Below are 17,573 nucleotides of genomic sequence, written 5' to 3'. Positions count from 1 at the left end.
AAGGAGATTTAGGGTATTGAAAGCAAGGACAAGCAGATTCAAGAACAGCTTTTACCCAAGTGCAGTATTGAGTTTAAATGCGGGGTCATAAGTTTTGGTGGAAATTTAATTGCTGGGAGAAACGGGGTATTTATATTTGTATGGTGAGTGTTGTGTATATTTTTAACTTTTTTTTTTTGTAGTGGTGTTGTCCAGTTTTACCTTGGGGAAGAGCACCTCATTTCGTTGCACCCACTTGTGAGTGCAATGACAAATAAATTTCTTATGTCTTATGTCTTAAAATTAGCTGTACTGATAAAGTCAATTACTTAGGCACTGCATCCAGTGAAATACTGAAAGAGGTAGCAGTTAACAATTAAAGAATCAAAGCATCTACATCAGATGCATATACATTCTTTGGTAACCATCCTGCTCTTCCCAAGATCAAGGATTTTTTCCCCTCAGAGTATTTGTGAAACTTGAGGTAACAGCACAAAATGTCATGACTATAATGTGGAAGTAGTAACTACCCACCTTTTAAAATGGATGGAACCGCAGGAAAATCTAGCCCCTGGTCATACGGAGAACTGGATTACTTCAAAATCACTTAATAGGTTATGACTGCAATTGGCAGAACCCAAGTGAACCTAAGAAAATGGGGTTTCTGCACCAATACAGTATTTTTCAAGAGCAAAGAATAGATTATCGCACACATATGTCAATGTACTCTATGCCCCTAAACCTGTACTATAGAAGACTTCATGTTAGCTTCCCCAAATTTCTTGATGTTGCTCTTACTAGGCAAAAATTATGTTATATTTAATTGTACTGTGATGCATTTGACATGGAACAGGAAGAAAGCAGCAGCATATCCTATTACGTTTTGTGATCCATTTCCTCATGGACACTTGCATAAGTTTTCAATTTCTTCTTCTGTATCTGTAGTTGGAGTATAGACTTGAATAATGGTTATGTTAGTAAGTTTTCCAAGATGTCATATTCAGCCAGAAAATATATTATAGTCCCTAACTGTTTGTACTACACCTAGCTTCAGTATTAGTCACATTGTTTCTTCTGATTTTATAATTTCCAGAGTAAATTTTTTTGTAATTCTCTGACTAAAAATGTCCCATTCCAATCCATTTACTCACACCAAGTACTGCAATATTTAAATGTTCAATTTCTTCCTTTATGGTATTGTATACCTTTATTTTATGTTCCAACTTCATGTGTTGTGCAGCATCAGACTTACCTCTTATCTCTATGCTTATCGGCCACTAGATGTCCTTTCAGCATTAATCTAACTGCTTTTATAAGGGCTATTCAACCTTTTTCCCCCACTTTCCTCAGTAGCTGGTATGAATGGCTTCCAACGTGAGAATCTCATATTCTAACTCTTGTTTCGATTTTTTATTTTCTCATCATAGGGTTTTCAAGGTATATTATATTCAGAAGTATTTTACTATTGCAACCTTCCATGATGTACTAATGGTTAGCTTGAGCACCACTGCTATTGTCTGTGGAAGATCTTTAGTCATTGCCGCCTTCACTACTGCTGATATCCAACAGCTGCCATTCAGGAATTTCTTTGCCCCAGTCACCATTGCAACTGTCCATTCTCTTCTGTTGATGTGATGTTTAAGCCTGAAGAGGGTGGATCCCTCTTAATCTGTTGTCTCAGCTTTCACTATTCCATCTTGGGTAAATCTGCTATGAGTACAGACTCATAAAAGACTCTAGTCTGCCGATGACATTGTTTTTGCTTCCTTGTCCTACTCAAACTCCCTGTACATCCATATTAAACGGAAGGCCTCATGCACCAGGACAAACTTTCATTGTGTAAATAACTGGATGGAGGGGGTTGTGACCGCAGATAGGATTTCAATATTTTAGGTGTACAAAAGAGTGTTGTATGTGCAGAATTGTCTATATTAACATAAGATCAGCTGAATAAAAGTAAAACAACTCTAAACAAAATAAAATGAAACATACACATTTTATATTATGGGATAATTCCAAATGAAAGTAATTCCAGTGTTCTTCCCATTACTGAAACAAACCTTATTAAACTAAGCAGCTAAAATCCTGTGCTTAGTATAAGAAGTTGCAAATAAATGAAGCCCACTGAATCAATGGAATTTGTGGAACTGTCCACTTACCAAATCCCCACTGTTTCATAGGCCTACTCTAGTCTCGACTTAGTACACTAAACAACAGGATTTCAGCCTACGTGTGTGTTTTTTCTTTTCAGACTCTGGTTCCATCTTTAACCCAAGCCTTCAACATCAAGCTTGTTTTTATCATTTCTCTTTCACATTCTAACATTACCAGAACTTGTACACTGGACTGTGTGTTTAGTCGTTTAGTCGTGTCCGACTCTTCGTGACCCCATGGACCAGAGCACGCCAGGCCCTCCTGTCTTCTACTGCCTCCCGGAGTTGTGTCAGGTTCATGTTGGTTGCTTCGCAGACACTGTCCAGCCATCTCATCCTCGGTCGTCCCCTTCTCCTCTTGCCATCACACTTTCCCAACATCAGGGTCTTTTCCAGGGAGTCTTTTCTTCTCATTAGATGGCCAAAGTACTGGAGCCTCAGCTTCAGGATCTGTCCTTCCAGTGAGCACTCAGGATTGATTTCCTTCAGAATGGATAGGTTTGTTCTCCTTGCAGTCCAGGGGATTCTCAAGAGCCTCCTCCAGCACCACAATTCAAAGGCATCAATTCTTCGGCGGTCTGCTTTCTTTATGGTCCAGCTCTCACTTCCATACATCACGACAGGAAAAACCATAGCTTTGACTATTCGGACTTTTGTTGGCAAGGTGATGTCTCTGCTTTTCAAGATGCTGTCCAGATTTGTCATCGCTTTCCTCCCAAGAAGAAGGCGCCTTTTAATTTCAGGGCTGCTGTCTCCATCTGCAGTGATCATGGAGCCCAGGAAGATAAAATTTGACACTGCCTCCATATCTTCCCCTTCTATTTCCCAGGAGGTGATGGGACCAGTGGCCATGATCTTAGTTTTTTTGATGTTGAGTTTCAGACCGTTTTTTGCACTCTCCTCTTTCACTCTCATTACAAGGTTCTTTAATTCCTCCTCACTTTCTGCCATCAGAGTGGTATCATCTGCATATCGGAGGTTGTTGATATTTCTTCCGGCAATCTTAATTCCGGCTTGGGTTTCTTCCAGTCCAGCCTTCCGCATGATGTATTCTGCATATAAGTTAAATAAGCTGGGGGACAATATACAGCCTTGCCGTACTCCTTTCCCAATTTTGAACCACTCAGTTGTTCCATGACCAGTTCTAACTGTTGCTTCCTGTCCCACATATAGGTTTCTCAGGAGACAGATAAAGTGGTCAGGCACTCCCATTTCTTTAAGAACTTGCCATAGTTTGCTGTGGTCCACACAGTCAAAGGCTTTCGCATAGTCAATGAAGCAGAAGTAGATATTTTTCTGGAACTCTCTGGCTTTCTCCATAATCCAGCGCAAGTTAGCAATTTGGTCTCGAGTTCCTCTGCCTCTTCGGAATCCAGCTTGTACTTCTGGGAGTTCTCGGTCCACATACTGCTGAAGCCTACCTTGTAGGATTTTGAGCATAACCTTGCTAGCGTGCGAAATGAGTGCAATTGTACGGTAGTTGGAACATTCTTTGGCACTGCCTTTCTTTGGGATTGGGATGTAGACTGATCTTTTCCAATCCTCTGGCCACTGTTGAGTTTTCCAAACTTGCTGGCATATTGAATGTAGCACCTTAACAGCATCATCTTTCAAGATTTTAAATAGTTCAACTGGAATGCCATCACCTCCACTGGCCTTGTTGTTAGCCAGGCTTTCTAAGGCCCACTTGACTTCGCTCTCCAGGATGTCTGGCTCAAGGTCAGCAACTACATTGTCTGGGTTGTCCGGGATATCCACATCTTTCTGATATAATTCCTCTGTGTATTCTTGCCACCTCTTCTTGACGTCTTCTGCTTCTGTTAGGTCCCTCCCATTTTTGTCTTTTATCATGTTCATCTTTGCACAAAATGTTCCTCTAATATGTCCAATTTTCCTGAACAGATCTCTGGTCTTTCCTTTTCTGTTATCTTCCTCTATTTCTTTGCATTGTTCATTTAAGAAGGCCCTCTTGTCTCTCCTTGCTATTCTTTGGAAGTCTGAATTCAAGTTTCTGTAACTTTCCCTATCTCCCTTGCATTTTGCTTCCCTTCTCCTCTCTGCTATTTCTATGGCCTCGTTGGACAGCCACTTTGCTTTCTTGCATTTCCTTTTCTTTGGGATGGTTTTCGTTGCTGCCTCCTGGACAATGTTACGAGCCTCTATCCAAAGTTCTTCAGGCACTCTGTCCACCAAATCTAGTTCCTTAAATCTGTTCTTTACTTCCACTGTGTATTCATAAGGGATTTGGTTTAGATTATACCTGAGAGGCCCAGTGGTTTTTCCTAATCTCTTCAGTCTAAGCTTGAATTTTGCTATGAGAAGCTGATGATCAGAACCGCAGTCAGCTCCAGGTCTTGTTTTTGCTGACTGTATAGAGCTTCTCCATCTTTGGCTGCAGAGAATATAATCAATCTGATTTCGATATTGCCCATCTGGTGATTTCCATGTATAGAGTCGCCTCTTGTGTTGTTGGAAAAGAGTGTTTGTGATGACCAGCTTATTCTCTTGACAAAACTCTATTAGCCTTTGTCCTGCTTCGTTCTGAACTCCAAGGCCAAACTTCCCTGTTGTTCCTTTTATCTCTTGGCTCCCTACTTTAGCATTCCAGTCCCCTAGAATGAGTAGAACATCTTTCTTTGGTGTCAGTTCTAGAAGGTGTTGTAAATCTTCATAGAATTGTTCAATTTCAGTCTCCTCAGCAATGCTGGTTGGTGCATAAACTTGGATTATTGTGATGTTGAATGGTCTGCCTTGGATTCGTATTGACATCATTCTATCATTTTTGAGATTGTATCCCATTACAGCTTTTCCCACTCTTTTGTTGACTATGAGGGCTACTCCATTCCTTCTACGGGATTCTTGTCCACAATAGTAGATATGATAATCATCTGAGCTGAATTCGCCCATTCCTGCCCATTTTAGTTCACTGATGCCCAGGATGTCGATGTTTATTCTTGCCATCTCCTGTTTGACCACCTCCAGCTTCCCAATGTTCATAGATCTTACATTCCAGGTTCCTATGCAGTATTTTTCTTTGCAGCATTGGATTTTCCTTTCACTTCCAGGCACGTCCACAGCTGAGCGTCCTTTCGGCTTTGGCCCAACCACTTCATTAGCTCTGGAGCTACTTGTACTTGTCCTCCGCTCTTCCTCAGTAGCATGTTGGACGCCTTCCGACCTGAGGGGCCCATCTTCCAGCGTCATATCTTTTAGCCTTTTGTTTCTGATCATGGGGCGTTCTTGGCAAAGATACTGGAGTGGCTTGCCATTTCCTACTCCAGGTGGATTGCGTTTAGTCGGAACTCTCCACTATGTCCTGTCCGTCTTGGGTGTCCCTGCACGGCATAGCCCATAGTTTCTCTGAGTTACTCAAGCCCCTTCGCCACGACAAGGCAGCAATCCATGAAGAAGGGGGTACACTGGACTACTGTTGGACAAGTCTGTAGTGGAAGTCACTTTTGTTGGCCTTAATGCCAAGGATCAAGTGCTTTAAACCTTGAGAGATTTCAATGTCACATAAAGCTGACAGAATTTTTTTACATTAATCTACAAGATTCTCACCTTGTAATGTCATACACTAGTAGAGCCCCTGCTGCTCCTCTGTAGTATGACCTTGTGATGGAACGGAAGGACTCCTGTCCAGCCTGCAATAAAATAAAATTGATAGTTCATTTGGCCTGTTGTGTTTTCATATGAAGAGAGTATCAAAGTTTCTCACTTCAACTGAGGAGGGGGGAATCCTCACTAATTCTTGAAAAGAAGACTCACATATTTAAAAATCTACAGCATAACATCAATGGAGAGAAAAATCAAGAACAAGATCTCAACCTTTTCTGGCAATCCCTGACAACTCAATTTACTGAATGGTTTCACAATACATGAATCATTATTAGAGTACAAAATGGACTCCTAGCAACTAAGCTCTAAAGATAAATTTGAAAGCCAGCAAATAGCCCAGTTCTTCATATTTGAATTCAATAACTCCCTCCCGGGGGCAGCTGTTGACACTAGGATAAATAAAGCCCATTGTAAATAAATGATGAGTGACATCTTTACACCCGCCATCTGCTGGTGTAAAGGTTGTAGGAAGGCCAAGGATGCACATTTTACCCATTATATCATAAACTGCAACCAGCTTTCAACAATCTTCAGATGCGTTTTTCCTACATTCACATTATTATAATTAAGTTTAATTCTGCAACATTTTGTTGTACAGTACGTTATTAGCTTCTTGTTCTTCTAATAAAATGATTGTCAAAAGGATGTAAAAGTAATGTCGTCATTACCAAAACCAGAAAACACCAAATTCAAAATGGATAGCAACCAGAATGTCCCATTTTTAGAATAGCGTCTGTTTAGAACAGGTTTCTGATGAGAATGTCTGTAGATATGAAAGAATTTTTCTAACTAGCCTTTTCTCGCTCAAAACCTCTCAAATGGTTAAAAAAAAGTCACTAAAAAGGCTTGCCAGACGCTAGCTAAGGGCGCTGTAATGAAAAATGTAGATTAGTTTTCTAACACAGACAGAACCTAAAAGGATTTTTTGGATGGGGGGGCTGAATCTTTGGAAATACTTACATACATGTCAATACAGGCAGGGTCCTGCTTACACATTTCCCAACAGATAAGGGCCAAAATACAGTTAAGAAATACACATTTAAGCAAGCAATCATAAGCCCTTTTTCTTCTGTAGCAGACTGCCCTCCACAGCATTGGCACTGCACAAAATTCTGCAACCTGTGTGTGACCGCTTGTGCAAAGCCCGCTAGAGGGGAGACAGCTTCTGCAACTTCTCCTTACATGATCATGTAACAGGATTTCTGGTCGGAACACATATAGTCATGGCCAAAATTACTGGCACCCTTGGAATTCTGCCAGAATATGCAACCCCAACAGAGACGAAAAGTCAAATCTAATACCATCCTACACAGAAAGCCAAAAATGCACTGTCCAAAATTATCAGCATCCCGTCTAAATTGTAAGAAATAACTGCTTTTTAAGCATGTAACACTTCTTAAATTTGTATTTAGATACATCTGTCGTAAGTAAGAGGTGTGGGCAATATAGTAATCACACTTGCAACCAGTTAAGATGGAGAAAATTTGGCTCAACCTTTGTTTTGTGTGTGACACTGAGCATGAAGAAAAGAATGAAGTGTAAAGAGTTATCTGTGAATTTGAGAGAAAAAAATTGTGGAAAAACATTGATAATCTCAAGGCTCCAAGTCCATCTCCAGAGATTTTAATGTTCCTGTCTCCACTGTGTGCAATATAATCAAGAGGTTTCCAGCCCATGGCACTGTAGCTAACCTCCCTGGATGTGGATGGAAGAGCAAAATTCCTGAAAAATTACAATGAAGGGTTGTTTGAATGGTGGACACAGAACCCAGATTAATATCCCAACAAATTCAAGCTGATCTGCAAACACAGGGTACAACAGTGTCAGCTCGCGCTATCCGTTGCCATCTGAATGAAAAGGGACCCTATGGTAGGAGACCCAGGAGGACACCACTGCTGACACAAAGGCATAAAAAAGCAAGACTGGAGTATGTCCAAGCTTATGTGACAAAACCACAATCATTCTGGGAGTACATACTGTGGACAGATGAGACAAAAGTAGAGCTTTTTGGTAAAGGAGATCATGATAGAAAAAGAAATGAGACATTCAAAGAAAAGAACACAGTCCCTACAGTCAAACATGGTGGAGGTTCAAAGATGTTTTGGGGTTGCTTTGCTGCTTACTGGCACTGGATGCCTTGACTGTGTGAATGGTATCATGAAATCTGATGATTACCAAAGAATTTTGGGACGCAAAATAGTGACCAGTGTCAGCAAGGTGTGTCTCCATCAGAGGTCATGGGTCTTCCAGCAAGACAATGACCTGAAACACACTTCAAAAAGCACTCGGAAACCGTTACAAACAAAGTGCTGGAGAGTTCTGAAATGGCCAGCAATGACTTCAGATCTGAATCCCATAGAACACCTGCAGAGAAATCTCAAAACAGCAGTTGGGAGAAGGCACCCTTCAAATCTGAAGGACCTGGAGCAGTTTGCAAAAGAAGAGTGGTCCAAAATTCCAGTAGAGAGGTGTAAGAAACTCAGGAAGCAATTGATTTCAGTTATTTTTTTCAAAAGGGGATGCTACCAAATATTAAGTTAAGAGTGCCAATAATTTTGGCCAGTGCATTTTTGGGTTTCTGTGTGGGATTGTATCAGATTTGACTCTTCTCTGTTTTTTTGTGTTGTTCCAACATAAACCAAAGAAATGAACATGTGAGTACCAAAACATTTTGCAACTGCAACAATTTTCTGAGAGAAGGGTTGCATTTTCTGACAGAATTGCAAGGGTGCCAATATTTTTGGCCATGACTGTATCTAGCACATAGTACATATACAGCCCTTAACAATGGCAAAAAAGGGAACAGGGAGTGAAAAGTAACTCACAGAACTGTTTTTCTTTTCTTTATTTCTTTAAATTAGCTGACACGATCATAAAGATTACTTTAGACTTAAGGATAAAATAAAAAAATACAATAACTTAGTTAAATGTTATTGTACAAAGTTAACAAAAATAAAATCTACTTTGGACTTGATACTCCAGACCCATCTTCGCGAAAAGACTTAATTATTACTAGAGTGTCCATTCTCTTCTCTTCTCTTCTCTTCTCTTCTCTTCTCTTCTCTTCTCTTCTCTCTCTCTCTCTCTCTCTCTCTCTCTCACACACACACACACACACACACACACACACACACACACACACACACCAGAGGGAGTCAGTTACTGTTCCCACTGTCATCTAGCTTTCTCTATTGAGAGAATTTAAAGGTATAGAGAAGCACTGAATTATGAGAGCCTCACTCATCAGCAGCACAACGAACAGTGGCTCTGAAGACAGAACTAATAACCGTAACAGGATGAGAAAAACTCTCAGCTAGGAGAAAGCATATATAGTCGTGCCTCGCTGGATGATTACCCCATTTAACGACGAATCCGCTTAACGTTGAAGTTTTTGCAATCGCAAAAGCGATCGCAAAACGATGTTTAGGTTGGGTTTTTTCACTTCACGTTGATCAGTTCCATGTTTTGGGAACCGATTTTTCACTTTACGACAATCAGCAAACAGCTAATCGTCGGGTTTCAAAATGGCCTCCCCGCTGTTTTCTAGGACGGATTCCTCACTATACAGGCACCAAAAATAGCCGCCGTATGGAGGATCTTCATTGGACGAGCAGGTATTCAGCCCATTGGAACACACTGAATGGTTTTCAATGCGTTTCAATGGGTTTTTTAATTTTGTTTGACGTTTTCGCTCTACAGCGATTTCGCTGGAACGAATTAACGTCGTCAAGCGAGGCACCACTGTAGATACAAAGGTTGCTATTTCAATGTGCCCCTGAAGGAGAGAAAAGTCATCACCTAATAATAATAATAATAATAATAATAATAATAATAATAATAATAATAATAATAATAATAATAATAATAATAAAATTTATTGTCATTGTAAGTATATACACAGTATACCATACAACGAAATTCACAGACACCCAGAGACCAGACACATGCACACACTCATCCCCAAACACTCCCCACCCACTAAAAGTCCCCCACTAAAAATACAAACATCTACACCTCAGGCCAAGTAACACAGTCCAACTAATTATTCACTACTGGTGGTCTTTAAGCTCATTATTAATTGCAATTATAGCTCTAGGATAAAAACTATTCAGAAAACGTGTGGTCCGAGTCTTAATTGTTCTATATCTTCTGCCAGACGGTAACAGTTCAAAAAAGTTATAAGCAGGATGGGAAGAGTCTCTCAGGATGCTGTGTGACTTCCTCAGACAGCGGGATGTGAAGATGTCATCCAGGGTTGGTAGCTGGAGCCCAATGATATTCTGGGCAATTTTAATGGTTCTCTGTAGAGCTTTTTTGTCCGCTACAGAGCTACTCCCAAACCATGCCAGAATGCCATAAGTTAGGACACTCTCAATGGTGCTACGGTAGTAGGACAGAAGTAAATGCTGTGATAAATTTAACTTCCCGAGCATTCTCAGGAAATACAGCCTCTTCTGTGCCTTCTTTATTAGCATGTTGGCGTTTATAGTCCATGAGAGGTCCTCTGAGATGTAAGTACCCAGAAATTTAAAACTACCAACTCTCTCCACTTCCTCACCGTTTATGTACAGTGGTAAATGTACATTTCTCTTCCTCCTAAAATCAATTATGAGTTCTTTAGTTTTTTTGATGTTAAGTGTGAGATGATTTTCTTTACACCATAGTATCAATCTTTGTACTTCCTTTCTATAAGCAGACTCATTGTTCTTATTTATGAGTCCCACCACTGTCGTATCATCCGCAAATTTAATAATTGCATTGGTGTTATATAGTGGGGTGCAATCATGTGTGTACAGGGAATAGAGGAAGGGACTCAGCACGCAGCCCTGGGGAGCTCCTGTACTTAGTACCAGGGTAGAAGAATGGTGGGATCCCATCCTTACTGACTGTGGCCTATCTGTCAGAAAATCCTTTATCCACATGCAGATCTCCTGAGGTAATCCCAGGTTGATCATTTTTAAAAACAACCTATTTGGTAGAATGGTGTTAAAAGCAGAGCTATAATCCACAAACAACAGCCTCGCATAAGTTCCCTGTTGTTCTAAGTGGCTCAATACAGTATGGAGTACAATGGACACAGCATCATCAGTAGATCTATTTCTCCTGTATGCAAATTGCCATGGATCCAAAGAAGGTGGAAGACTAGCCTTAATGTAATCCAGCACCAATCTCTCAAAACATTTCATAATAACAGATGTTAAAGCTACTGGTCTATAATCATTGGGAGATACCACAGCTGACTGCTTCGGGATTGGCACTGTAATAGATGTCTTCAGGCAAGTGGGGACAGAACACTGCAACAAGGATAGATTGAAAATTTTGAAATTTTTGAAATTGAAAAAATTGAAAAAACCTAGGAAGGCATGTCAGCTCCACTTTCCAGTGACCAGAAGGAATCGTCACAAAATGGACTCAATGCAAGAGGGACATACCACAGATACCCCCGCTCTTCAGTGACTCACTGAACATGCTGCGGTACACTACAAATTAAGAACTTTTCAGCCAGTGCATACTTAGCAATCCTGCAGTACCTAACAAACATATAAATGGTGCAATTCATAACCCACCCACCACCAGATGTCCACTAATAGAGCTTGCGAGCTCCTATAATTAATGAACCATAATGTCTGCCACACCTTTCAAAAAAAAGATCAAATTCTGAGGTCTCAAGCCTATCTGCTGGCAAGGTGCACAGACTGCCTTCAGCTGGAATTGCATCTATGTAATCACCTCTTTGAAGCAATGTACAGATGCAGAGATTTGCATGACTGAGAACTGATTGAAACAGGATTAGAATAGGAGGTTGTCTTTACTACACAGTAGTAAAATTGTCTTAACTACACAGTTATCTTAACTACACAGATTCAACAAGAGATACTCCTGCTCTCTAAACGTATACTTCAACAAGGTCTTGGTAAAGAAGAATCCTTCAGAAAGAAGAGAAAGACATTAAATGTAAATATATTATTCCAGTTGAAGAATGAGTAATTACTTAATGACCAGTACTTAATACAGTGGTGCCTCGTATAACGTGTGCCCCGTTTAACGATGAATCTGCATACCGATGCAGATTTTGCGATCGCTTTTGCGATCGCATTGCCATGTTGCCTATGGGGAAAAATCGCTTTGCGATTTTTCCCCATAGGCCCCATTTCCCCCCAGCTGAGTGGCGGGAGTTCCCGCTCAGCTAGGGGAAAATGCCTGTGGTGACCTCCGAAAGACCCTTCGAAGGGTCCTTCCGAGGCCACCGCAGGCATTCCGGTTTTGAAGGGGCATTTTCCCCGAGCTGAGCGGGAGCCCCGCCGCTCAGCTGGGGGAAAATGTTGGCAGTGGGAGGCGGCCTCGGAAGGACCCCGAAGCCACCGCCGACATTTGTCTTCCGAGCTCTCAAAGGGTCCCCCTCCGACATTGGAGAAAGCCCTCTGAGAGCTCGGAAGGCTCTCAGCGGCAGCAGGGGCAGGGTATGGTGGATCCCGATGGATTCCAGGCAAAGCACTGGAAGCCTTCCGGACCTCCCCCTCCCGCCCCCGCCACTTGGATCTGTGCCGCGGCCAGCTACCCCAGGCATGGTCGGACTCACAGGAGTCCGACGATGCCTTGGGTAGCCGGCTGCGGCATGGATCCCGGCGGCGGGGGCAGGGTGGGAGGGATATGGGCTTGGATCCGCCCTGCAGCCGGCTACCCAAGGCATGGTCGGACTCTCAGGAGTCCGACCATGCCTGGGGTAGCCAGCCTCTCAGAAGAGCTGAGAGGCTGGAGTTTCGGCTTCTCCCGGAGAAGCGCTTCTCCGGGAGAAGCCCAAACGCCCGCCCCTCAGCTCTTCTGAAAGGCAGGCGCTGGGGCTGCTCCGGAGAAGCGTTTCTCTGGGAGCAGCCGAAACGCCCGCCCCTCAGCTCTTCTGAAAGGCTGGCGTTTCAGCTTCTCCCGGAGAAAAGCCGGCGCGCGCTCGGGAGGAGGGTGGGGGAGCCTTCCCCCACCCTCCTGGCCAAGCACCGGCGGGTCAGCCGACTGAAAAAGCTGGCGCGTGCTCGGGAGGAGGGTGGGGGAGCCTTCCCCCGCCCTCCTGCCTGAGCGCTAGCTGGTCAGCCGGCCGAAAAAGCTGATCTATATGTCACTTCTTCTGTGTAAAACATCCATTCTGTATAAAACAGAGTAAGAAAATGAATTACACATATGCTTAGTAAGGTTTTGAAATAGGAATGTTACCAAAAAGGAGGAAAATCGGGCTTCTCTCACAGCTCTTTCATTCTAGGCTTAAACAATAAGAGAGCCTAGAAAAGGTAATCTAACAACGTGCATAATGCCAGGTATGTATAAACTCTTCTCAATGCAGAGAGAGGCTGTTGATTCAGGATAAACTGAAGTTATTAATGTTTGAGGAGGCTAGGTGTTATTCTGATAATGAGAACAAACAAAGGCTAGAACCAGTATGCCTAACTTGGAAGATAACACTAAACTCTGCTTACTGCTTTTTAAATTTTGGTAGTTTCTGTATAACAATCCAAGCTCACTGGGTAATATTTTACTGTAAATAAAGAAGCGGTAGTTTCTTACACCCATCCTTAGATCTGAAATGTCTTTTCTAAATATCATCTGTGCAGAAACTCTTTACTATACTTACTGTATCCCATATCTGAAGTTTTATCTGCTTCCCATCAATAGTTATCATTCGGGCACCAAATTCTACACCTGAATAATGAAATGAAATGAAATATTAGCTCTACATTTTAACACAGCAATGAAATAAAATCACAAGTTAAATCAGGACTTTATCATGGTAGGAAACAAGATTCTGTACCAGTTTTTCATTTCTTTTCCTATAATGCCTAGCCCAGCATATACAGTGGTGCCCCGCATAGCGACGTTAATCCGTTCCAGGATTAATGTCGCTATCCGGATTCGTCACTATGCAGAGGGAGGACCCATAGGAACACATTAAACTCCGTTTAATCCATTCCTATTGGGGAAAAACTCACAGCTATGCAGGGAATCCTCCATCCGGCCGCCATTTTCGCCGCCCAGTAAGCGAGGGCAGGGCGCGAAAATGCTGCGGGCGGCCATTTTCTGCACCCGGCGGCCATTTTGGAAATGCCAATCAGCTGTTCCCAAAACATCGCAATGCGAAGATCGGTAAGTGAAACGCTTACCGATCATTGCAATGCGATGTTTTGCCTATTAAAACATCGCAATGTGATCGCAAAAAATGTGTCGCTATGCGGATTCGTCGTTAAATGGTGCGCTCGTTAAGCGAGGCACCACTGTAATACTCTAATATAACTTTGTATCAAAGTCGACATTTTACACTAGTTTCCAGATTTCAAGTAAAAAAACCAGACTGTGTTTAAATCAGAGTAGCTGGCTGGATATGCTTAGTGGTTTAGGCATTTGGCTCAAGAGCCATAGATTGGGAGTTCAATTTTCCACTGTGTCCCTTGGGGGAAGAACCATGGGCAAGTTGCATGATTCCAGGGCACCTTGAGAAGAAAGCCATTTCTAAATATTCTTTCATAGAAAACCCTGGAAAGGGTCATCATAAGTCAAAACTTGACTTGACAGCACACTTATTATTAAAGAAGCGTAGAAAAAATAAATGCCATATTTTAAATTATTTTACCATGTTTTCAGAATCAGAATTCTTCACATGGTTATATATCAAAGTTTGATCAGGGTTATACATCAAAGTTTGTTTCCTGAATCCTGACTTATAAAGGATGCAACAAGGAAGAACCAGTTCTCCAGTTCAGATAACAGGATAAGCAAACAGTTCCTGGCCTTTTTAGCAATTGTGCTACTGGAAGGAGCAACAAGGTATACAGTGCTTGCATGATCCCTATCTACAAATCTTGTCAAATAGATAAATAAAATGGAGTCATTTAGTGATTTAACTTTTATCAAAACAGGCAAAGTTACTACTGTTCACCATAAACATGTAAATAACTTTCAGATCAAGTTCTATACACAAACTCTCCCATTAGTCATTGACCTGTTTATAAGAACTTACCTATAGTGAGGTCATGCACTGGCTGAAATCTTTTGTCTGTGAACTGCAACAATAAACATGATTTTCCAACACCTGAAAAATAATTTTAAAAAACTTTTAAAAATTTCCAAATATTCAAAAAAATTAAAAGTACTTTAAATTCAGAGATTTTTAAACAACAGTTCTTCAGAAAAATACTGCTAAGTCCATTGTCTCAGAAAAAAACTTCAGAAGATAGAAAAGACCATTCCAGAAATCAGAGAATGGAAAAATCACTTGTAGCTAACTTATTTCTCTATGTCACCATGATGGTTAAAATCCCAACTTTCCTCCAAACTGATATTAAAATGGTATATTGTATTTCTTTTCAAAAGCTTGACAAGATGCCATTTTAGTAGATATCTCCACATATCCTCAGTAATCGTTCTGAAAACAATGCATTTTTGCTATTCTGCATCTTCCAACTTTTATAGTACAAAGCAAATACTACTCCAAAAAACCAGGACACAAAAGAAATACAGACTTTGAGCTGTACCAAAAGAAATTACAGACAAAGCAATGGGTCAAATAGCTGTCAGGTTTCATCAGGAACAGAACAATTATACATAAAAGCAAGTATTTCCAAATAAAGGTTTCCTTGTCTTATACATTGTACACATTATAAAGTGCACTATAGTCCACAAGATAATAATTGTTTGGCATCAAGTCAATTCCCGTGACCCTTCTCAGCGTTTTTTAACTATAAAGTACTCAAAAATAGTATACCAGTCCCTTCCTTTGAGGGCAATCTGGAACTATGTGCCCTTCCCAAGGGTACACAGGTTAGTTCCTCTCCAAAGAGGCACATTAGGGAATTTAATTCCTAACCCCTGGTTCAGCAGCCAGATGCAGTTCACAAAAGCTTATGTCAAATACAACTGCTTAGCCTTTAAGGTACCAGAAGCCTATTTTATATTTAATTCAAATTAAGTGGAAAGTTCTTTATATAACTGATTTATGTTAGAACCTTGAATGAATCAAGTACAACTTCATATGGAAATACTTCTTATTTTACTTGACAAATAAAGCAGGTAAGATGTCACAATATTCTTTATTGTTTCTTCTGCAAGAGATTAATACAGACTATCTTTCCTGGAAATTTCAATAAATTATGGGATTCGTTCACAAATTTATGTTCATCATTCAGCAATGTTTTCCTACAATCAGCTGCAAGATCAAATGATTAGAAATCAGATGCTCTATGATCTACCCATGATAGTTTTACTGATACTACAGCTTATAACCACCAATTTCCTTATACAGCAAAGAAATCATGTTAACCTCACTGAAGTATTTTCCTATAAATTATATCCAACACAAAGCAGATAGAGAACTGCTAATGAACAGAAGAGGGCAGATCTTGGTGCAATCCAAGATGGCTGGAACAATTTCAGTGGTACTTCTAACATATATAAACTTGGTACCTATGAGTCTGATGGCTTAGTGCAGGGGTTGAGCATGAGGGCCATACTGCATATTTTCAACATTTTTGAGGGACAAAGTAACGTGCACATGCGTAGGTGTATATCCCCCCCTGGACAGCCTGAAGGGAACAGGCCAGATAAAACGGTAAGGCAGGCCAGATGTGGCCCGTGGGCTGTAGTTTGGGGACCCCTGACTTAGTGGAAGAGACTGTAAGTTATAACACAGTTACCTCAAAACTCTTCTGATGAGTACTGCTTTGAGAAAATGGATGAGGGCAACTGGATTTCTTCCAAGATCTGGGGTGTAGTGCAAATGCTCTAAGGTAGCAGAGCTCAGTAATTACTGTATCTAGTTGCTACACCACCTTATATAGATGGGAGATTTGGACTATTAAGGAGTAGATGCTCAACATCAGAGTGAATTTGATTTAATTCAAATTGATTTAACTTACAAAAAACAGATTTTTGATTATTTACATTTTTTAAATCATTTTAAAAATGTAAATCATGATATAGAGGTTTAAATCAATTTGATTCATAAAAAAATCACTGATTACTATATACCCTGCTCCACAGAACACATTTGAAAAGTGCATATACAGAAGCATTATTCACGTCCCATGGATTTATAGAATAAAGAATGAAAACATACTTCATTAGATAGAAAAACAAAGAAATAGAGGTGATTAATACGAAACAAAACTTTTCTTATTTGGGGCACATATATTACAACAATTAACTGAAGGAAAGATTGAAGGTAAACATGGATGTCTCTTGGATATGTTTCAAAGACTGATGAGGTCTTAACAGAGAACTAATTCACACAGCAAGATAGGTGGAGATAGGACAAGATGGTAGCCAACCTCAGCAATTGAAACAGGAGTTGCTCTAGCAAGCACACCTCTTTTTAAAGCAGTGTGGATTTAATTTAAAAAATGATTTAAATCACTAGTCAGCAAGACTTGATTTAAATGTAAAGATTCATTTTTGTTGGTATTCATATTCTATAATATTTGCAACCAGTTGAAGATTTAATATTTAGAACAATAACCTATCAGTTTCATAAAACAGCTATATTAGAACTGATTTTAGTTTAATAGATTAATCACTCATTTTTGAGAAGTACTTAAATTGGTTTATTTAACTAAAACAGTAACATTATATAGCATAGATTGTTCATTGTTTGTACATAGTTTTAGAGAACAACAGGATTAAAGTATTCTCCTGAACGTTGGAAAAAGTGCATGTTATCTCAGTTTGGATAACTTGGATTAATTGAATTAGTTTACCAAAAATGCAGATATGTAGATATATACCTTCATGCTACATATCTAACCTCTATTTCATGCTGAATAACCTTTGAACTATAATGTATCTTAA

General features: G+C 40.4%; 1 protein-coding gene across 1 annotated transcript in view; it reads right to left on the bottom strand.

Annotated features, from left to right (window-relative positions):
* Nucleotides 1-17,573, bottom strand: part of RAB2A (RAB2A, member RAS oncogene family) — a 71,952-nt gene that overhangs the window by 33,129 nt on the left and 21,250 nt on the right. Inside the window, exons 2-4 of the mRNA XM_020811545.3 lie at nucleotides 14,752-14,823; nucleotides 13,372-13,439; nucleotides 5,694-5,776 (exon numbers count right to left, since the gene is read on the bottom strand). Of these exons, the coding sequence (XP_020667204.1) occupies nucleotides 5,694-5,776; nucleotides 13,372-13,439; nucleotides 14,752-14,823 (223 nt within the window). The remainder of the gene's footprint in view (nucleotides 1-5,693; nucleotides 5,777-13,371; nucleotides 13,440-14,751; nucleotides 14,824-17,573) is intronic.

Source organism: Pogona vitticeps, chromosome 4, assembly GCF_051106095.1.
Source record: "Pogona vitticeps strain Pit_001003342236 chromosome 4, PviZW2.1, whole genome shotgun sequence".
In the NCBI taxonomy this organism is placed as follows: Eukaryota; Metazoa; Chordata; class Lepidosauria; order Squamata; family Agamidae; genus Pogona; species Pogona vitticeps.
The sequence above is the reverse complement of the archived record's forward strand: the minus strand, read 5'-3'. Positions and strand labels throughout refer to the sequence as shown.